This window comes from Podarcis cretensis (assembly GCF_951804945.1).
Source record: "Podarcis cretensis genome assembly, chromosome: 17".
Classification (NCBI taxonomy): domain Eukaryota; kingdom Metazoa; phylum Chordata; class Lepidosauria; order Squamata; family Lacertidae; genus Podarcis; species Podarcis cretensis.
Genome location: NC_137187.1, coordinates 2983049 through 3005558, shown reverse-complemented (window position 1 = coordinate 3005558; position 22510 = coordinate 2983049). Strand labels below are relative to the sequence as shown.

At 43.8% G+C, this 22510-nt stretch overlaps 2 protein-coding genes across 3 annotated transcripts; one reads left to right on the top strand and one right to left on the bottom strand.

The window, feature by feature from the left end:
• Nucleotides 1-3851: 3851 nt before the first annotated feature.
• Nucleotides 3852-12770, top strand: ZNF697 (zinc finger protein 697). 2 transcript variants are annotated; one of them, XM_079960355.1, is made up of 5 exons: nt 3852-3999; nt 6107-6169; nt 9484-9566; nt 9954-10041; nt 11230-12770. In XM_079960355.1, the coding sequence occupies exons 4-5, from the start codon at nt 9978-9980 to the stop codon at nt 12069-12071; spliced, it is 906 nt and encodes a 301-aa protein (XP_079816481.1). In that variant the 5' UTR covers nt 3852-3999; nt 6107-6169; nt 9484-9566; nt 9954-9977; the 3' UTR covers nt 12072-12770. The 2 variants fall into 2 exon arrangements, with proteins under 2 accessions (XP_079816481.1, XP_079816480.1); XM_079960354.1 differs by having other exon boundaries at nt 6107-6172.
• A 501-nt stretch (nt 12771-13271) lies between these two features.
• On the bottom strand, nt 13272-20697 carry HSD3B2 (hydroxy-delta-5-steroid dehydrogenase, 3 beta- and steroid delta-isomerase 2). The gene is made up of 3 exons (XM_079960320.1): nt 20295-20697; nt 15918-16082; nt 13272-14425 (listed from the first exon to the last, which is right to left on the bottom strand). The coding sequence occupies exons 1-3, from the start codon at nt 20446-20448 to the stop codon at nt 13611-13613; spliced, it is 1134 nt and encodes a 377-aa protein (XP_079816446.1). The 5' UTR covers nt 20449-20697; the 3' UTR covers nt 13272-13610.
• Between the last annotated feature and the right edge of the window lie 1813 nt (nt 20698-22510).

The window sequence follows — 22510 nt, the reverse complement described above, 5'->3', positions numbered from 1 at the left end:
ATGTTTAGGTGGAATCTTCTTTCTTGTAGTTTGGAGCCATTGCTCCGTGTCTGCTTCTCTGGAGCAGCAGAAAACAACCTTTCTCCCTCCTCTATGTGACATCCTTTTATATATTTGAACATGGCTATCATATCACCCCTTAACCTCCTCTTCTCCAGGCTAAACATGCCCAGCTCCCTTAGCCGTTCCTCATAAGGTATCGTTTCCAGGCCTTTGACCATTTTGGTTGCCCTCCTCTGGACACATTCCAGTTTGTCAGTGTCCTTCTTGAACTGTGGTGCCCAGAACTGGACACAGTACTCCAGGTGAGGTCTGACCAGAGCAGAATACAGTGGCACTATTACTTCCCTTGATCTAGATGCTATACTCCTATTGATGCAGCCCAGAATTGCATTGGCTTTTTTAGCTGCCGTGTCACACTGTTGGCTCATGTCAAGTTTGTGGTCAACCAAGACTCCTAGATCCTTTTCACATGTACTGCTCTCAAGCCAGGTGTCACCCATCTTGCATTTGTGCCTCTCATTTTTTTTGCCCAAGTGCAATACTTTACATTTCTCCCTGTTAAAATTCATCTTGTTTGTTTTGGCCCAGTTCTCTAATCTGTCAAGGTCGTTTTGAAGTGTGATCCTCTCCTCTGGCGTATTAGCCACCCCTCCCAGTTTGGTGTCATCTGCAAATTTGATCAGGATGCCCTTGAGTCCATCATCCAAGTCGTTGATAAAGATGTTGAATAAGACCACACTTGAGGCTATTACTTTGTGGGCCCTTCCTCTACAGCAGAGCTTTCCAAACTGTGTTGCAACACATTAGTGTGTCGGCTGCAGTGTGTAGGTGTGTTGCACGAATGCACGAACTCCTCCCAGGTGTGGAAAGGGGTTAGTTTAGCTCCACTTTCCTAGTGAAACTGAATTACTGCGTCGCAAAATGATGCATTTCTAAAAAGTGTGTCACCAACATGAAAAGTGTGGAAAGCTCTGATCTACAAGGAAGAGGGATGATGATGATTTGCTTAATGCTGAAATTGCACAGTTGTGGCAGTGGGTTTCTATATACAGCAAAGAGTCTCGTGGTACCTTTAATAATAACACGTATATTTATTTATTTCATAAGATTTATATACTGCTTATTGTGAAAACCAACCAACCAACCAGCTAACCGCAAGGTGGTTTCCAAAGAGACTTTAAAACTTTACTTTCCAACCATTGGAAATGGCCACTGGGGGGGAGTACAAAGAGAAGAAATCACGTGAGGCATATGCACCAGCGAAACCAGACACCTTCATCTGCCCCACCTGCAATAAAACATGTCTCTCCTGTCACAGTAGGTGCTGTAACTGTCCAGCAGTTTGACTGAAACAGATTAAAATTACCTCAGTTTTCTAAGGATCTTGGTAGGCTTCTAAACAAGAACGTTTATCATGGCATAAGTACATGGGCGAGTGTCCCTTTTATCAGATACATGAAATGCTATCCTTACTTGGCAGACACAGTAGAAAAAATGTAAAAAGTGAGTTCTGAGGAAAAGGGAGGCGGGGACACCAGACTGACAATTACATTAAAACCTAAATGTAAAATAAGTACAGCAACCATTCAAAAATGAAATATCCTGGCATTGGTAGATTGCAGCATAATCCATTCCTAACCATGTCTGCTCAGAAATAATTTTTTTAAAAAAAATAATAATATTTATTAAGAGTTTAAAGATTACAAAAAGAAAGAAAGAAAATTAAAACAAATCAATATAATACAATACAAAAAGAAAAACAAAAACACTACGTAAAACATTGAATTAACAAAACAAAAACAATTAAAAACACTTCCAATATTTTCAATCTTAGCTTTCATTCACTTGTTTCATTGACTTCCTCACGCCTCCCTTTTTGTATTCCACTTCAGTTAACTGTTTCAGCAATTCCTTTCCATCTTCCTCTGTTTTCTGTCCTGTAATTAATCTTAACATATTCTAACATTATTTTTTCCCCTTTAATACATTAACAATCTATCTGTACCTAGTTCCTTATAACATTTCTGCCAAAGCCATATAACTTCATTCCACCATTATTCTAAAGCTCATTAATTTTACAATATTTCTGTAAATAATCTTTAAATTTTTTCCAATCTTCTTCCACCAACTCTTCTCCCTGGTCTCGGATTCTGCCAGTCATTATTTTGAATTCAATGAGGCTTAGGCTGAAGTAAATGAGATTACAATTGCAGTCTTAATTAGCACCTGTAATGGGATAAAAACCTGTTATCGTCATTCAGGGCACACACACACAGTACCCATATCTGTTGTAACAAAGTGCATTGTGTTTTGCTGGGCAGAAGGGAGGTGTGTTGAAGGGACTGAAAATTTAATAATCGAATTTGCATTATTTCTACTAGCAGATTCAATTAGCAAAATATCCAGACAACCGAGTGCAGTTCTTGTTCTCTGTCCCTCTCTCACACTTTTAAAAGAAAGCAATTGTGATACAAAAACATGTACAATTCTGCACATACCTACCTGGGAGTAAGTCCCATTGAATTCAGTGGAACTTACTTCTGAGTAGACATGAACAGGATCCTGCTGTGAACAGGGATTTTTTAAAAAACATGCTAGTATACCACTGAATTCATTTATGATGAGAAATACACTGGATAATTATAGAGCTGCGTTGTGGCCAGAGGAATACAGCTTTTTATTTGACAGAATGAATAAAATATGGAATTAGTGAATTGATGTCCACAGTATTTAATACATAAGAAATCCACAGTTTTCTTCATATTTGGACAAATACAAGTTTCCTCCAAAGAGCTCAAGGCAACATACATTGTTATCCTTCGTCCATTTTATCCTCACCAGAACCCTGTGAGTTAGTAGATCTGACTGGAGAAAGGAATAATAGGCCCATGGCAATTGCTATTGCATGGGGAAATGGTGATGTTAACCTAGGTCTTCCAGTTAAAGTAATGGATTACTTTGTGCATGAACTTCAGCAGGTGGATCCATACAATCTTTTCTCACTGCAAAGTAATTTTTGCAGCCACCTTGTGGAGAATATCTGTATTAACATACCCTTTGTTCAATGGATTGAGTTTACACAGGTTTAGCAGGAAATGGGATCTAAGTAAGGAATCGTTGACACTGTTGGGCAAATGCAGCCATAATCTTTGACTGTTGGTGATCTATCTTCCTGTTCTGCTACCCACACGGTGCTGCTTCAAACCAAGAGATGTATGAATCTAAGTCAGAACATTGATCCATGGGGCGGCGTAGTGTTTTCTACTCTGATGGTGCGCGGAGAGGAGACTGCCGAGAGGGCTGGTTCTACAACTGCCTTCCCACAGTGGAAAAAGATGTGCATCTGTCTGTCTTGGGAGACAACTGGATACAAACGCCACCTAAGTCCCAACATCCTTCAAGCTGCTAGGAATGCCCTTGGCAATAGAGGCTCTCACTTCCCTCCATTTAAATGCAAAACTCCTCAGGGCCAGACTTCAGTGGAGTTAATTAATAATAAGAATAAGAATAAGAATTTTATTTTTTGTATTTGTTCTCAAGACATGACCTGGATGGGAGTGGGATTTGAGTGAAGGGCAAAGAGCACAACAGTTTCAAGCCAAACCCCAGACAGCTTACCCTGGTTAGCCTCCTTGCCGCAACTGCTTTCTCCTGCTGGAAACTAGGAGGAAGTGCTTTTTGGTGGGCTCTTTCGTAATCAGACCACTCTCTCAAAGGCACTTTCCTCAGTTCCAGGCATGCTTTAAAGAAGGAGAAAATGCAACTGTGGGTAGCATAGATAGGGGGTGGGAAGGAAAAAAGGGAGGTGCTTCCTTCTTTCTTCTATTATGTTCCTTCCACCCTGCTGTGGATTTTTGATGGACGCCACTAGTAAGTTATTGTTGTCATTGCTAATCTCTTGATGTGCAGGGCGGCCTGTTCAGTGATCCTGGAATGCAGAAGATGTACGTTGGCAAGACATCCTGACTGAAAACCTACGTGGTTTGCAGCAGCAAAGTAAGTCAACCCGTAGACTTGATTAAAATTAAATTACCTGCTTATCCTGCCACTGTTTCAGGAGACACAAGTCAGTATATACCGGTGTCCCACAAACTTCACAAATTGAGGGGAGCTGGGTGAAGAGAAAAATACTTATTTCTTTGTTGCTTTTATGTTCCCACCTCTATCTCTAAGGAGCTCAAGGTGGCATGTGTGATTCTTTCCCCTCCTTATTTAATCCCCAAGGCAACCCTGTGAGGTAGGTTAGCTGAGAGGCAGTGACCAGCCTCGGGTCACCCAGTAAGCTTCATGGCCAAGTGGGGACTTGAACAATGATCTGTCAGGTCCTACTCTGACACTCTAACCACCACACCACACTGTGCACTACACCACACTGTGCACAGTCGCACAGCGAAGCTGTCGTCTGAGTGTGGATTTAAGCATTAATATCAGCAAATGTAGCCGTCAAAGGTATAGTGTTTCTTCCTTCCACATCATTAGCATTCAATAGCTGAGGTTCGGCAATGATCAGCCCAGCTGAACCACATACTGAATGATGTATGACAATGAAACTGGGAGACTTCAGCACTCAGACCTTATCATAAGCAAGAGATGGTCGTGAGCTGAGAAGTGATATTGAATATTTTATTCAATAGGGGAAACCAGCAGTCCAGTCCCAATACTGCTAATCATCACAATTTCAACTTTTTTTAATCCAACGCAGTAAATCATGAGTGGTTAGAACGCCATGGTCTTGTCTTCCTTGACCTCCAGTTCCTGCGTCTTTCCAGATTAAATATGAGCTTTTACGAAGGGGGACATCATGTCCCCCATAGAACTGTCTTTAGACTGTTGCTTTTTAACGTGTTCATAAAATGAACTGGAATTAGGGCAGAGCAGTGAAGTGGCCAGCTTTGCAGAGGACATGAAACGATTTCCGTTACATAAAGCGAACAAACAGTTCAGAAAGGTGACAAACAAAGATTGCAAATGGTTAGCAATGGACTTTGTTGTTGTTTAGTTGTGTCCGACTCTTCGTGACCCCCTGGACCAGAGCACACCAGGCACTCCTGTCTCCCACTGCCTCCCGCAGTTTGGTCAAACTCATGCTGGTAGCTTTGAGAACACTGTCCAACCATCTTGTCCTTTGTCGTCTCCTTCTCCTTGGGCCCTCCATCTTTCCCAACATCAGGGTCTTTTCCAGGGAGTCTTCTCTTCTCATGAGGTGGCCAAAGTATTGGAGCCTCAGCTTCACAATCTGTCCTTCCAGTGAGCACTCAAGGCTGATTTCCTTCAGAATGGAGAGGTTTGATCTTCTTGCAGTCCATGGGACTCTGAAGAGTCTCCTCCAGCACCATAATTCAAAAGCATCAATTCTTTGGCGATCAGCCTTCTTTATGGTCCAGCTCTCACTTCCATACATCACTACTGGGAAAACCAGAGCTTTAACTATACAGAGCAATGGACTTTAGGCCAAAGAAATAATCTCTCCAGCTCAGTGGAATGAGAACAGGAGGAGCCCCAATTACAGGCCCAGTGGAAGCACATCTTTCTCAGATTACGACACACCGCAAAGTGCCCAAGATGCAAACACCCCCCACAATTACAGTAGACCCTCATTTTGCACATGATTTATTTACACGACTGCAACTTTGCACAGGTGGCACTGGCAGCTCACACTTACACAGACATCCTACACCCTTAGGGACCCTTTCCCAGGGAGGCTTGCCAGTTTGTTGTTATTCCAAGTTCAGATACTTTTCTCAAATATGCAAAGGTTTGAAATAACAGTGAATATCATTTTGCTGAAGAAAATATGTATTTTCAGGGAAAGTCTTTTCTTTAAAGGATTTGAATGTTCGGTTCAATCTTGCATGGCAAATTTTGATACATGCTAAAGGGAACAACCTGGCTGATCATCAATCAGCCATGAACATTAATGCGTTTAGTTAGCTGGTTCCATTTGTGCCCCACCTTTTCCGAAGGATATCTATATTTTAATAGCACATATGTGTTAAGTGGGGCGGATTCTGTTAGCTGCCTAGAACCATCTTGTTCTCGGCTCATTTCCTAATTTTTCTGAGTCATCCAGGAAAAGACTAAAACATTGCTGATTCATTTCCAGATGGCAAAAGTTGACGGTGTGATAAATGAGGACCCTGCCAGATTTGAAATTCTTTGGCACTGCGTGGTAAGATGTGTCCATTCCATACTTGTACGCCTGTTATCATCAGATAAAGAATGTATGGTCTTTCCCTATGCATAACTCAAAGCTCTCTTGACGTCTGGCACTTTGAAAAGGGCTTTGTGGTTTTCTAGGGTTCTAGGTGCCTAGGATGTGGCAAAATGAGCCCAATGTGGACAAGAATAGGCCAAAGTTTTGACCTCTGCATGTAAATAGCATTGATTATAAAACAACATTTGGGAGAATATTGTTTTTAAAGGGTAGAAAAAGGGTTAATACCAGAAAAATCCAGTCTGCCTAAAAGCATTCTTGGTAATTATTGTAGAAGGTTAAAGCAAAGGTTGTCTTTGCTTTCAAGTTTAAGCTGCAAAGGATGGATAATACCTAAACAATATATTGTCTCCTAGTGTTTAAATCCATTACTACAAGTGCTATATTGAATTCCACCCAAAGTATCTCCAGAAATGTATATATGAGGGTAAAAAGCATACAATAATACAGTAGTACCTCGGGTTAAGAACTTAATTCGTTCTGGAGGTCCGTTCTTAACCTGAAACTGTTCTTAACCTGAAGCACCACTTTAGCTAATGGGGCCTCCTGCTGCCACCATGCCGCCGCTGCATGATTTCTGTTTTCATCCTGAAGCAAAGTTCTTAACCCGAGGTACTATTTCTGGGTTAGTGGAGTCTGTAACCTGAAGAGTCTGTAACCTGAAGCATCTGTAACCTGAAGCGTCTGTAACCCGAGTTATCACTGTATAATATATTTTCTGTGAACCGCCCTGAGACCTCCAAGTATAGGGCGGTATATAAATTCTAATTCTAATTCTAATTCTAATTATTATTATTATTATTATTATTATTATTATTAGACTTAACATTACAAACCCGTTTCCATCTTGTGAAAACAATGTTGGAAAGCTGTGAGAAGGGTAAAAACAGAAGTAAGGTGGAGGCAAAGAAACTCATTGTAAACCTTCTTTGAGTGACTGCTGTTAATTTATAATTTTGAGGCATAAAATGTTTGCATGTCTTGTGTTATTTTCTTTTCGGTTACTGTCTGCATTAATTTTGTATCGAACGAATCCTTGATGTTTACAGCGTCCATGACTTTAAAAATATATTCCTGTGGTAGTGCTCGCTTCGGCAGCACATATAAAAATATATTCCTGTGGTAATGGCAGGACTGAAAAAGTGGATTTTGCAAGGCCTTATGGTTTCCAAGAGCCTGGAAGGACAAGCACCCGTTATCTATTACACAATGATTCAAGGACCTTGCTACATTTGAACGTAGTTCTTATAAACATCAATTTTGTCTGGATATCTGTCAGGACATTTGGACGGTGTATATTGACTTATGGTTGTAGCCAAGGCAGCACTAAAGTAACCATCCTTTCAGCACAAGCATATCTGCTTGTACAAAAGGGTTTTCCTCTCTTCTCCCAGGCATCCCCATGTCTGTTCTAGGGGGTCGCCCAACCTTCCAGAGCAAATCTGGGGAGGGCATGGGGTGCACATGGGACAGGGGCCATTGTCCAAGCAGAAATATTTGCACTAAAGGGGTGTGCTAATGGAATACTACTCATCACATATGTTCAAACTGAGATTTCTGTACTGATGGTTACTGGATTACTAATGTGAGCTGATGTTTTCTTTTTCTCTTTTGCCTTGTTTCCCCCCATTTGTTTATTTTGTTGTTGTTAAATTTGCTATAAAAATATCCCATTAAATCTTTCAACATTAAAAAGGTAGGCATTAATAGTATACTTACTATCTATCTATCTATCTATCTATCTATCTATCTATCTATCTATCATCTATCTCATTTATTTATTTATTTATTTATTTATTTATTTCCAATGCCATATTGCAGATAAGCAGCTCCATAGAGCCATTACAGTGGTACCTCGGGTTACAGATGCTTCAGGTTACAGACTCCGCTAACCCAGAAGTAGTACCTCGGGTTAAGAACTTTGCTTCAGGATGAGAACAGAAATCGTTCTCCGGTGGCATGGCGGCAGCAGGAGGCCCCATTAGCTAAAGTGGTGCTTCAGGTTAAGAACAGTTTCAGGTTAAGAACGGACTTCTGGAACGAATTAAGTTCTTAGCCTGAGGTACCACTGTACACTAAACCAGGGTTTGCATAAACCATTATTTCAAACCCAGATAATGGTTTAGGTTTACAGGAACATGAAATAACCATGATTAGGAGCTGCAAGTCTTCTCTTGTTTCCATCTGCTCAACAGCTGTAGTTTAAAAGAGAAAAAAAAAAATTGGGGGTGGGGGTACAGGAGCCCTTATAGATTGAGCAATGCCTGTAATTAGTTTTTCAATTTGAACATGGCTGGACATATATGCCCATCACACAAAGTGAAACCCATGGTTTAGTGGAAATGCACAATATATTACTTAACCTTCTAGAAAGGAGACTGCTGCGACAGTTAAGCAAAGGTTTTGCTTCATATGAGGCTGATTGTGGTTCAAGTCTCTCTTCCTCATCACAATCTGTAACTGAGCCAAAGTAAAAGGGAGCTGCTCTTAAGAAGCCAGTGCATTTATGTGGTCACAGTAAGCCTTAAAAAGGTAAAGGGACCCCTGACCATAAGGTCCAGTCGTGACCGACTCTGGGGTTGCGGCGCTCATCTCGCTTTATTGACTGAGGGAGCTGGCGTACAGCTTCCGGGTCATGTGGCCAGCATGACTAAGCCGCTTCTGACGAACCACAGCAGCGCACGGAAACGCCGTTTACCTTCCCGCTGGAGTGGTACCTATTTATCTACTTGCACTTTGATGTGCTTTCGAACTGCTAGGTTGGCAGGAGCAGGGACCAAACAACGGGAGCTCATCCCGTCGCGGGGATTCGAACCGCCAACCTTCTGATCGGCAAGTCCTAGGCTCTGTGGTTTAACCCACAGCGCCACCCGCGCACAGTAAGCCATACCCTGGCTTATTGGGATGTGCGAACCGGGCCACAACTAGCACTAGCTGTTGCTTGTGACATTCTGGTTTGCTCATGGATTGCAAACCTTGACGTGTCCATTCAGACATCACAGCAAACAATGGCTTTGGTGTGATGCCTGAATATAGTTATAGTAGAACCAGTTATATCACGCATAGTTTGGCCTAGCTGTGTATACAAATCCTCATGCATTTCCATACTCCTCAAGTAGAACATTGATGGGGCTGGGGAGTGGCAGGAAAAGTATTTCTGAGGAGATTCCTGCCATCTACTCCCAAGGTTCTGCTGCTACGAAATGTAAAGATGCATAATAACATTTTTCATTTCCCCCCTTGTCCCTGTATTTTGTTTTAAACAGACTTTGGGGCAAAGTGGAGGAGATTCGAAAGCAGCACGCTCAGGGTCTTGAGTCATTTTCCAGTTTTTGCATGAAGACACCAGGTGAAAGTTTAATTGTTTTCATGTGTAAATTGGATAAACGGATTATTTTCTCTCTCTGGGTATACAAGGTGAACCGCTCTTCATCTGAGGAAGCGTATAGGGATGGTGCTATAGAAATACTGCTAACAATAATTTCAGACAGGTGCGTGTTGGGAATCGGTTTACAGTGAGCTCAGATGGGAATGTTGAAGGTGGATTCTGACCTGGGAGATGGATAAAGTCCCAGTAAACTTTCTGTTACTGTGCTAGTGAAGGGGTAGGGGTGTGTGTGTGTGTGTGTGTGTGTGTGTGGTTTGTTATGTTGATTAATGTATTGCACTTGGAAGAGATTTTACAGGCACTTGAAGTATCGTCTGCCTATCTTTCTATATGTCTTGCCATGAGCAGGATTCCCCAGCGTGACATCTGTGGATGGAACCAGTAGAAGAACTGTGTGCATCTGTGCTCTCCAGTTCTACAGAAAGAGAATTTATAGGTGAGATAGAACAGTCCAAAAAAGGAAGTGGTTTATATCAAATATCTCATCCTGGTCTCACTTTATGCACGGTGTGGCTGGAAACACACTTTCTAGCTGGTCTTTACAAACCTTCGTCACTAATGGCAGTACAGTGGACACTCGGGTTGCGAACGTGAACCGTGCGGGAAGCACGTTCACAACCCGCAGCGTCCGCAACCCGCAGCGCCGGTTGCGATTCGGTGCTTCTGTGCATGCGCAAAGCGTGATTTAGCGCTTCTGCGCAAGCGCCAAAACCCGGAAGTAACCCATTCCGGTACTTCCAGGTTCGGCATGGTGCGCAACCCGAAATCTCGCAACCTGAAGCGTCTGTAAGCCGAGTTATGACTGTATAGATATCCTCACTTTCTCCTCCCTCCTCTCTTCTGCATCTTTGTCTCAGGTGGCCGGTTGTGTAGTTGTGCTTTCCTGATGAGGCAACACTGGGGTGGGCGAGTGGCAGCACTGAGCAGCATGCGCTTCCTGCCAGGCCCTTCCCCTGAGAAAGATTGGGCAGGGAGGGGACTGGGCAACTCCAGTTTCAAATCCATGTTTCTTTGGTGGGGAAGGATTAGCCCCCCCCTTCCCACTTCTCACCTTCATGGGGTGCCTGCCAGCATGAATTGTCTCTTTCCTTGGCTGTTAACTTGCCTGTGCCTGCCTCACACCCATCTCCCCAAAGTCATGCCATGAAGTGTCTTCTAGTTATTCCGCCCTAGTCTGTAGGATTCTTAAAGCCCTCAGGGGCCACGCCATACCTGCTTTTCAGGCTATTACAGTGGTGCCTCACAAGACGAAAAGAATCCGTTCTGCGAGTCTCTTTGTCTTGCGGTTTTTTCGTCTTGCGAAGCAAGCCCATTAGCGGCTTAGCAGATTAGCGCTATTAGCGGCTTAGCAGATCAGCTGATAAGCGGCTTAGCGGCTTAGCTGATAAGCGGCTTAGCGGCTTAGAAAAAGGGGGGAAAAGAAAAAAAACAAACCACAGGAACTCGCAAGACATTTTCATCTTGCGAAGCAAGCCCATAGGAAATTTGTTTTGCGAAGCACCTCCAAAACGGAAAACCCTTTCGTCTAGCGGGTTTTCCGTCTTGCGAGGCATTCGTCTTGCGGGGCACCACTGTATTAATATTATTGGTCTAAATCCTCCTATCTGATGCTTCTACTTTCTAGGAAACTATGAGATCCCAATTGAGTACGAGGAAGAGATTCCTCCTGGAGATGATGCAGAGAAGGTGCAGCAAGATGAGCTCCTACCGAGACAAAACGAAGAAAATGCTCCTCAAAGTCATGGAGGAGCCATTGAAGATGAGCAGATGCAAGACAATTGTCCTGATCAGCAGCATAATGAATCTGCTGATCGAGGTGGTAGCCTGGGACTCCTCCAAGACATCGTGTCTCCACCTGGGATTCCCTTGGGAGTAGAACCTTTTCGTTACACTGAAGGTGGGGAGAGCGTCCAATATAATTCAAGCCTTAATGTCCAACCTGAGATCTCTCCAGTGGGAGAGAAGCCCCATAAGTGCACTGAATGTAGCAAGAGCTTCAGCTGGCGCTCTGACCTTATTAAACACCAGAGAATTCACACGGGGGAAAAGCCCTACATATGCAGTGAATGCGGGGAAAACTTCACGGTGAGCTCTCACCTTTTTACACATAGGAGAATCCATACCGGAGAGAAGCCTTTCCTTTGTCCCGAGTGTGGGAAATGCTTCAGTCGGAACTCGCACCTTGTGAACCACCAAAGAACCCACACGGGAGAGAAACCCTTTGAATGCAGCGAGTGCAGGAAAAGCTTCAGTGATTTCTCAACCCTGACTCAGCACCAGAGGACGCACACGGGCGAAAAGCCCTATATATGTGTTGAGTGTGGAAAAGGCTTTATACAGAGTTCACATCTCACAAGGCACCGGAAAACCCACATGGGAGAGAAACCCTACAAGTGTGCCGAGTGCGGCAAAGGCTTCCGATACAAGACGCACCTCGTACAACACCACAGACTTCACATAGGATAGGGAAGCAGGGGGACGACGACTGCCTTGCCTATAAAAGCTAATGAATGTTCTAAGTTTCATGGGGAAATGAAATAAAGAAGGAATCTTAAGAAACGTAGTGTTTTTAACTGTAGTGAACAGAGGCCAGAGCTGTACTTTAAGTAGGAAACATGTTTGCTGTGTGTAAGCCATTGCTTGCCAAGTCAGTGTTTAAACTATGGGTGGCATGTGTGTCTGAAAAGCCTGGCCAAATTTATGTGGAAGGACTTGTGTGGCACTGGGGCAACAGCCAGTAGGGTGGAGCTTCCCCAAGCAACAGGGAGGGAGACTGGATGTTGCAAGTCAGGTAATTTGGGAAAGTGAGTGAGTATAGTTGCTGGATTGATGAGTTGGGTTAGAGAAGCAGAGTTCAACAAATAATAAAAACTTTGGACCTGTAGGGATACAGTCACCAAGACCTCGGCTGATGTGCAGTAAGTGAGAGGAACACTTTGTCCTTGTTTAGCGAGTGGAAAGCATGCTGTGTTGTGTAGTTGATTCCAAATGGTGACTTTGGAAACCCCTCCCTTTTTCATCTGCAGGTGGGAAAATCCCCCTTCGTCTTTCACACAATATCTCCCCTGATTGCATTGATGTTTTCTTTTTAAAAATTATATGTATACACATGCTGCTCTAGGGGCTCAGCTGAATTGGGGGGGGGGGGGGAGAGAGGAAATGGAAGAGCTTTTGAACATGTTAACAATGTTTACTTTTCTCTGAAATAAAACCTTGGGTTTTTTAAATATAAAAAAGAGTTACCTATTCTTCCATTTTTAACCTGTGCTTGGTTTTCTGGTTGAAATTGCATTTGGGTATCTGGAAAGTGTTCAGATGCACTTAACTGACAGTGAAAATCTTGTGCTCTATACAGTCCCTAGGGTAAAGAGGCACCGTAGGGTAGAAGGATTTGTTAGCTGGCATGACTTGGGGGCCAGAGTATAGAATCAGCAGGATCAGGTGGTAACTATTTTATGGACTGTACTAGAGAAAAATAGGAAACTGAGACGAGAACCAGGCCAAACCCTTCTTTGCACCATATTCTTTAAAAATGTATTTTTTCCTCACCCACCTTTTTTTGGCAGCATACCTCATCACCCTTATCACAAAAACCATTGCCACTTGATCATGCTGATTCTGTAAAACGGCCCTCAAACTCAATTAAAAAACACACACACACAACACTTGTTGCACAGGTCATGCATGTCCTGTTGATTTTATATATGCATTGCTATTATTAACATTTCTCTGCTAGGTGCTTGCAGGTAACCTGTATGTGACAAATCACTGCTGTCCTTGCAGTTTTGAATGGTGACAGGAGCAGATGGCGGCCCATGAGAGCTGGTGAAGAACTCTGCGGGGATCTGCTTGATCATTAATGTCCACAGTGAACGAAAGGGTTCTTGCACTTCATTCAGGCATTACAGAAAGTGGGTTCCACATTTTGGCTGCTCTGTTGCCTCCCGGCTGACCCCCACCCTCCTTACTTCCTGCCTCCTCTTCATCCTGCCATGGAGGTCAACCTTAGAGAGTCTTGTTTTTCAGGTAGGCCCTTCTCAGTGGAGCTACTTTGGCAATCCACTGGCTTGTAAGCTCCTTGGCTTCTTCCCATTTGTAGCGAGGTGCATAGCCAAAATCCCTTTGAGCTTTTCTGGAAGAAAAGCTAAACGGGGTATTGACCAAGGTCACAAGGTGAGTATTGATGCGGGGAATATATCTGGCAAAAGGCCGGAGTAAGAAACTCACAATCTCCAGCAGCAGACTATAGTAATAGAACATTGTCAAGGGCATTGGTAGTTTGGGTTCAATACCAAACCCCAGCTCCTTGCTCAGCTCGTAATTTAAGTCCGAATAGCTTATGTGGGGAGTGTCATCTGTGATGTAATAGAATCTTCCCCGGATCCGCTTGACCTTTTCTGGATCCCTCATGGCTTTCGCCACTTGAATGTGAGCCGAAGCAATGTTCCCTACGTAGATGGGATTTACGAGAGCCTCCTTCCTAGATAGCCTTACAAAGACATTATTGTTTTGGATGCTTTCATCGAGGTGGCCCAGAAGGAAAGGACTTCCTTCTCCAAAGATGTACGGGGACCTCAAAGCGCACGTCACAAGACTGCTGCCATCTTTCAGCGGCTGGCCATCCAGCTGCTGCACCAATTTCTCCGCTGCTCTCTTTGATTCAGCGTAAGGAAATTTTCTGGTATCGTGGTACACTGTGTCTTCATCGCCATCAAAAATGGGGTCCCCTCTTCTGTTTGGACCCATCACTTCAATGCTGCTGGTGAAGACAAAATACTGGACGTTGTTGTGGAAGCAGGCATCCAGGAGCAGCTGTGTACCTTTGCCAAAAAGAAACACGTTAGCAAGGCTGGCTCAAGTTTTGCTACCAGAGGTGGAAAAAGGAAAAGAACATTTCCTCGCTCTCTCACACACATGGCACATTTTCTGCCATTTTTAGCAATGACCCAAACCCACCAGCTCACATTGCATTGTGCCAGGCCTGTCTTTGTAAAGAACTGCCTGCATGAAGCAAGGTGGCAGGTGTTCCCTGTGAGAGGGGCACCTGTTAGGAAGTCGAAAGCCTCTAGCTCCTCCCCAGCTTATCCGTTAAAGTGGCTCTACTTACTACACAACATTTCTGGAAATTTTGACCTGAGGCTTAATTTGAGCCCCTTTTCAGTTCAGTGCTGTCCTACCACTCATTCTGCATAACGTACATCAGTGTGCATAAAAATCCCTCAACGTGTACTAAAACACACCAGGGAACGGCCTGTACTAAACCATTCTCCCTGATGCACTGGTCTTCTACATGCAGGGAGGTTTCTTTTTAAATAAAAGTGGTTATTCAAACATGCAGTCCAGTCCAGAATCCACTGACTTCAGACTAGTCCCTCGTTTTGTAACAGGAGCCTCTTACATAGACGGTGGGTTTATGGGAGCATTTCATATCAACGTTTAAATGTTCATTGTGCACTAAGCATCTGCAGCTGAAACTGCAGTGTAAAGTGGAACAATCTATTCTTCCATCTCAGGACTCTCCCTCTGCATCCCTACCTCATTCTGCACTGTGTCACTCTAGCTTCCCAAGAACAGCTCTGACAGGCTGGGGTGTGGCTGTGTATTCCTGACAGTGCCATGGAAAGGAGACAACAAAGGCTATATTGTGTTGTAGGACATTAGCAGGTGGCTGAAGGGGGCCTGGGAATCATGGCAAAAGGTTGAAACTGAATATTTGGCCTGTGTGTATTGCTTGTGATACCAGGCCACCCTCTCGCAGAGGTTGTTGCTGCGGCAACAGAAACCACCTTCCCTGCTTTGAATTTCAGCTCCCTGGGGACAGGCTGTGGTTGGTCAGCAGTGAAGGAAAGACATGTTCAATAAGCAGCACATATGGTTCTTCATTGGTGAACTATATGCTGATTTCCGCCAGCAATTTCTAGATCAACGCTGCTTCCCCAAATGGAAACCAGAGTTGGAGGTCATACATTTTCTATTGCTGGGAAATGATCAAGAGCTCACCAAGTTAGTGGCTAAATATCTCTATTTGGGTTTTTTGTCATCAAAATACACTGCAGACGTCTGATCTCCCTGGAGACCAAGAGATGTGACAATAGACCCCTCTGCCTCCTTTCTTTTAGCAAATGTTTTGTGCCACTGGGGAAGTGGTAATTCTGTATTGATTTGGTTTGGATGTTCGTATGTGATGCCAATAAAAGGTTTGGTGATGAATAAGCAGCACAAATCACCTTCTGAGGTCATTTCAATCGTCTTGCAAAGGTTCTTTTCCAGGTGTGTCCCACCCGGATTTCCCTCTGCACAACCCAGTCTTACCTTTCGTGTTGACATCCCAGAGTGTCTGTTTGTCTATATATCCCAAGACGTCGATGAGGGAAGCTGTGTGGATGACAAGAGACACACCTTGGGTAGCTGTGCGGAGGAACGCTGCATCCCGGATATCCCCTTGGAGGATTGTCAGGGGAGTTTTAGTCTTCAGTTCTGGAAATTATGACATCAGACAAAGGGGTGATCAGTTGTTTGCCTCCGTGGGTTCACTAAAGAGCAGGGGATTCCCTACTGTTTAATCTATATCAAGGATCAGCCAAAACAACATGTTTCTCAGGACTTTGGATGTGTATATACTTGCCAACAAAGGTCCGCATAGTAAAAGCTATGGTTTTCCCAGTAGTGATGTATGGAAGTGAGAGCTGGACCACAAAGAAGACTGATCGCCAAAGAACTGATGCTTTTGAATTCTGGTGCTGGAGGAGACTCTTGAGAGTCCCATGGACTGCAAGAAGATCAAACTTCTCCATTCTGAAGGAAATCAGCCCTGAGTGCTCACTGGAAGGACAGCTTGTGAAGCTGAGGCTCCAAGACTTTGGCCACCTCATGAGAAGAGAAGACTCCCTGGAAAAGACCCTGATCTTGGGAAAGATGGAGGGCACAAGGAGAAGGAGACGACAGAGGATGAGATGGTGGGACAGTGTTCTCGAAGCTACCAGCATGAGTTTGACCAAACTGCGGGAGGCAGTGGAAGACAGAAGTGCTTGGCGTGCTCTGGTCCATGGGATCACGAAGTGCTGGACACAACTAAACGACTAAACAACAATACTCAGGGCCGGATTTAGGTTTGATGAGGCCCTAAGCTACTGAAGGTAATGGGGCCCTTTATATGAGCAAACCAGTGATCTTTTAGGGAGCAGGCAGGGCCCATTACTTACATCATAGGAGCCTACACAACACAAAACACTGTTGCTGTATGTAGGTTTTATTTTATTTGTTTTTTATATTTTGGAAATGTACATCCAGGTTTTTCCCCCCTTTAATTTTTGGGGGGCCCCCAAGAGAGTGGGGCCCTAAGCTATAGCTTGTTTAGCTTATATGTAAATCTGGCACTGTATATACTATACCTTGAAAGCACATTCTTTCCCTCAAAGAATTCTGGGTGCTGTAGTTTGTTAAAAGTTGCCGGGCATTCTCACTCTGCAAGAGCTAAACTACAGTGCCCAGAATTCCTTTTTTTTAAAAAAACTTTTATTTACACATTTCAATAATTTTACATTCATGTTAACATTTTTAAAACTCGACTTCCTTCCCCCTCTTTCTGTGGTTCCTATTTTTTTTATATATTTTCTGCATATTCTGAATTAACCATTTAGTCATCTACTTTAAATGTATACTCTTATAAAACGGCAGATTATTACAACAATCCTGCCAATGTTCTTATTGTTTAGTTTGTTTGTAAATATTCAACAAGCCATTTCCATTCATTTTTTAAAAGTTTGTTATCTTGATTTCTTATTTTTCCTGTAAGTTTTGCCATTTCTGCATATTCCATGAGTTTTTGTGTCCATTCTTCTTTCGTCAGGACTTCTTCTTTCCATTTTTGAGCAAATAAATATGACTGCCGCTGTAGTCACATACATAAATAAATTTCTATAAAGTTTGGGTAGTTCTGTGCCCAGAATTCTTTTGAGGGAAAGAATGTGTTTTAAAGGTATAGTGTATATGCAAACTGTATGTTAGAGCCAATAAGAAGTACCGGTAAATGATTCTAGCTGACTTAAGCCTTTTCTAAATCTGTGCTGGATTATGACACATCTCTCTTCAGTTCAATTGTATGTATTTTCAAAGTGTGTGTGTGTGTGTGTGTGTGTGTGTGTGTGTCTAATTGCCCATGGTCAGTAAGAGATGCCCTTGTGGGCAATATGTCCAAAGGGGGGGGGGACAGATTCCATGATGTCTCAGCACTCTACTGCACACTGAAGAAGGCAGAAGGATTCCTGCCTCTTTTTTGAATACTGGTCTTTTTCTTAAAAGCTCATTTTTCTTGCATGACTAACATGACCTTGATGTAATCCCAAGGATTCTGTGGCCATGCAGCTTTTCAGCTGGAAGCCATAGGGGCATTGAAAGCTGCCCTCCACAGCTCAATATTGACCAGTTACAAGATTTTTATTAAAGTTTTTCACAATACAGATACAGTTGTACCTTGGAAGTTAAATGGAATCCGTTCCAGAAGTCTGTTCAACTTTCAAAACGTTCGGAAACCAAAGTGCGGCTTCTGATTGGCTCCAGGAAGCTCCTGCAGCCAATCAGAAGCCCTGTCGGACGTTTGGGTTCCAAAGAATGTTCGGAAACTGGAACACTCATTTCTGGGTTTGCAGTGTTCAAGAGCCAGAATGTCTGAGTACCAAGGCATTCAGGACCCAAGGTACGACTGCAAGATAAGATAAGGACTAGCAAAAATACAGGGAACTCCCCATTTGCATGGGGGTTGTGTTCCAGTATTGTGCATGTCGGTGGTTATGCATAAGCCCATTACACCCCCACCCTGTTCTGTCCCCTTTGGGGGCCAAAAGTGGCACACATATTGGCAGTCATGCATCAATCAGACTCACACAAAATGGTTGCCGGAGTCCTCTCCTAAAGGCAATTCTCAGCCCCCACCTCCCACGGAAGGTAGCAGCCCCCCCCCCAGCTCTTATCCGATATCCTTCCTTTCTCCTCCCAGCCTCTCACCCTGGGAGACCAAGATTACCCTCTCCACCACCCTGAGCCCTCCATCAGCCATCTACCACCCCTTTGAGTACACAATCCCTGGATTTTAACAAATGTACGACTTCACAGAAAAGAAGAAAAAGAAGAGAAACAGAAAAAGGAAAGAAGAAGTAAGGAAAGACACACAGAAATTGTCAACGCCCTGAACCTCAAATTGTCTACAACAAAAACAGTCTACAACTGTAATTGACCTGTATGGAGGATTTGAAAGAGACACTGAATGTTGCTTTTGTTAATTATAGAAAACCTTTTAATATTTCCTGAACTGTTGCTGCTGCTATCCTGGATATTCAGCGGACAATGGGAAACTAGTCTGCCAGTGCTCTGAAGTCACTCAATTACGCTAATTTTTAAACTGAAGGTTTCTCTGTAGAGAAATATATGAGCAGCAGCCACAGGAGATCCTTCCTGCCTTTCCTAGGGCAGTAACCAAAGGAACAGTTGTCCCTTATTTAAACCTAACTTCTGAGGTTTAAGTTTGTTGCCCTTACACCTAATGCCCCTGGTTTTTATTTTTCGCTCTGGATTGGTGCCCACACATGCCTGCCATCTCCTAGAGACCACCAGCCCTGCTCCCAGCACAGGCACACATGCTGGAAAAACTCGCATAGCATCTGAACATTCATCTGAGCATGTAAAAAGGGAGACATCATTCAATTCCAGTTGTGGAAGCCAGTCTCATATGTTCATCTGAATACCTGCAAGTTGTGGAGATACAGCCTACAATGAATTGACTTTTGCACAACTTTTTTTACAGAGTTTTTTTTTACAGAGTTTTACTTTTACAGAGTTATGACTAAATACATTAAACTCTGTTTATGGAGATGGGAGACACAGAAGCATACCAAAAAATGAACGTGTTTGCATTAGGGGATGTTCTGCAGTAGAGGACCTTATGCATTATATATTGCACTGTCCCTTATATAATGATGCAAGAAAAAGATTTTTAGTACCTATAATGCCAAGGTCCCCTGGCCAGAACCCCTCCGACATGATTTTATATCTCCTCACAGACTAAGTACAGCCCACTCAGGTGTTTGCTCCGCGGAGACAGTGTTTCTGACGAGGCTAAAGGCAGTCTGCAGGGAGCGCCCAGGTTTGCAAAGAGACAATTGCAACCTTATGCCAAAGTATTCCTGTTCCACAGTACAACTGCTGCCCCACTGCTACCCCATTCTACCATCAAAGAGCAATATAAAACAGACAACGACCCTCACATTAAAAAAAATCACACCGTCAAAATATTAACATGAAACAAATTTAACCATCCCCAAACAGAAAACTAAACCAGTGAAGAAATATCAGGCCTTTTAAAGAACCACAGTTTAATGACGGGGCCTGAGGCACCTTGCTTGGTGATGGGCAAACACCTCGCTAACCAAACACATTCCCTGCAGGTAGAAAAGTGGCCTGTCAGGGCGAAGGATCCCAGTACACTCCTTTCCTGAGCACACTGCCTTTCTATGTGCATCCTACGAGCGCCCACCTTTGCTCTGAAATGTTTCAGCTCATGCAACACCTCAGTAAGTGAGGCCACTGTCCCAAAATGCCCCCCCACGAGATAACCCTACAATTTGGATCCTCGCACGTCTTCTCTAAACTCCAGATCTTCCCCTCCCTTTAGAAAACAAACACAGAGGAACTTACTTCCAAAATGCTGGAGTGTCTCAGGGCTGAGGGCTTTGTCTGTGGCGCGGACCTCGGCCAGTCCTTCCTCTTCCTCCAGCAACTGGCAGACGATCCTTTGACCAAGGAATCCACCAGCTCCGGTCACCAGGCATTTCATTCCTGCCAAAGACATGGTGGAGAAGCTGCAGCAGTTGACCCAGGACAGCGCTTCCTTCTGAGAGACGAGGAGAAGGGAACAGCAGAGCTTAAAAAATAACAAACTCAAAAGGGATGACCAGATTCAGATACCACTATTACTAGAAACTCTAAGAAGTTAACTGCTCAAAGAGACAGCAATGATTAATGATCCCTGCAATCTCCTCCCTTGTCTGAATTCCTCAGGACAGAGGTGGCAGCTCAGGGTTGTTGCTGTTACTGCCTTCACACCTCAACCTCCTTTTATTCTCTCCCCCGCTTCTCTTTGCCTCCCTCAGATTGGGTAGCACACCCATGACGTTCCCTCTTGATGCAGCCAGCTCCCTTCCCTCTTCCTCCACCCACTTGGGGGGGGGGGAATCCTCAAATTTATTTATTTATTTTTAGAAAAAGCTCACACAACTGGTATCGCTTGTGTCTGGGGTTTTTCCCCCATGCATTTGTCCCGTTCAGGAATTACCTGGTGGCCTCTTGAATGGACGGCAGAAGAGTTACTGTATTTTTTGCTCTATAAGACTCACTAAACAGTAAGGGGAAATGTGTGTGCGTCTTATGGAGCGAATGCAGGCTGCACAGCTATCCCAGAAGCCAGAACAGCAAGAGGGATTGCTGCTTTCACTGCACAGAGATCCCTCTTGCTGTTCTGGCTTGGGAGATTCAGAATATTTTTTTTCTTGTTTTCCTCCTCCAAAAACTAGGTGCGTCTTGTGGTCTGGTGCGTCTTATAGAGCGAAAAATACGCTACTTCCAGTCTCGCAGAAGGGGGCCGGCACCCGATGAGAACAGATAACAACTCTGGCTTCATCAATGGGCTGAACAGAAATATAGCACTGGGAAAAGTTCACGCAACCGGCAGCAGAATCAGGCAGTAAAAGCCCTTCCATGGCAGCTTCCAGGATGGAATGCCTGAATATTTGCTCTTGTTTTTCAAACAGACAAATGAAAGCACTCGTTTAACTAGCATGTCCTGGAGAAAAGTTCATCCTAGCTTTCTCCCAGACATTCCCCCCCCCCCAAGGGCATGGGATTTCCTTTAACAAAAAACAAACAAACACCAGAGTGTGTTTGCTACCCTCCACCTGACACACACAGCTGCTGTTGTTTAAAATGGTATAATGCTGTAAACATTTTACCATTTCAGTTCAGCAGATAGTATAAACGGCCCTCTCACTTTAAAGACTACTCCTCAGTTGTTTTTTCGTCTGCTGCTTTGGCAAAATCAAAGCAATGCTAGCTTGTAGCTCCATTTGTGACAAAAACTTTAAATAATACATTTAATTATTGACTTGCCCCACCCTCCGGCCCTAGGAGTCCTCATAAGGGAGCTGTGCCTGGAGGAAGAACTGTGAGGGGAGAGACTCCACTAGGCAAGGCTCCCTTCCACCTGCCTTGCCCCAATACAATACAAAATAGAATACAGTGGTGCCTCGCAAGACGAAAAGAATCCGTTCCGCGAGTCTCTTCGTCTTGCGGTTTTTTCGTCTTGCGAAGCAAGCCCATTAGCGGCTTAGCGGATTAGCGCTATTAGGCTTAGCGGCTTAGCAGATCAGCCGATAAGCAGCTTAGCGGATCAGTTGATAAGCGGCTTAGAGGCTTAGAAAAAGGGGGGGAAGGGAAAAAAACCCGCAGGAACTCGCAAGACATTTTCGTCTTGCGAAGCAAGCCCATAGGAAATTCGTTTTGCGAAGCACCTCCAAAACGGAAAACCCTTTCGTCTAGCGGGTTTTCCGTCTTGCGAGGCATTCGTCTTGCAGGGCACCACTGTACAAAAACAAGGAATACAGTCTTACTATGCAAAATTAAGTAACAATTATAGAATCAGCACCACACTCTGACCAACTGAGCTATGTTTATGTTATAATCAAAGTTGCAGACCTGTGCCCTCAGTCATGGGAGCCAGGCCCATTAGGATTTACTTCTGAGGGGGTGGGCATGTGTAGGATTACATGGGTAATTTCAAAAATCCAATTTACGAACACCATATGTTTTTCTGCGAAACAAACCCCTCTCTAAATTTTGGCACCTTTGCAGTATGCGCA

Excerpts from the sequence above, each read along its gene's own strand:
- ZNF697 (XM_079960355.1), top strand. The coding sequence starts at position 9,978 with ATGGAACCAGTAGAAGAACTGTGTGCATCTGTGCTCTCCAGTTCTACA. Across the intron at positions 10,042-11,229 it reads TACAGAAAGAGAATTTATAG|GAAACTATGAGATCCCAATT; the intron begins GTGAGATAGAAC and ends TCTACTTTCTAG.
- HSD3B2 (XM_079960320.1), bottom strand. The coding sequence starts at position 20,448 with ATGTCTTTGGCAGGAATGAAATGCCTGGTGACCGGAGCTGGTGGATTC. Across the intron at positions 16,083-20,294 it reads GACACTCCAGCATTTTGGAA|AACTGAAGACTAAAACTCCC; the intron begins GTAAGTTCCTCT and ends CATAATTTCCAG. Across the intron at positions 14,426-15,917 it reads CTGGGATGTCAACACGAAAG|GTACACAGCTGCTCCTGGAT; the intron begins GTAAGACTGGGT and ends TTTTTGGCAAAG.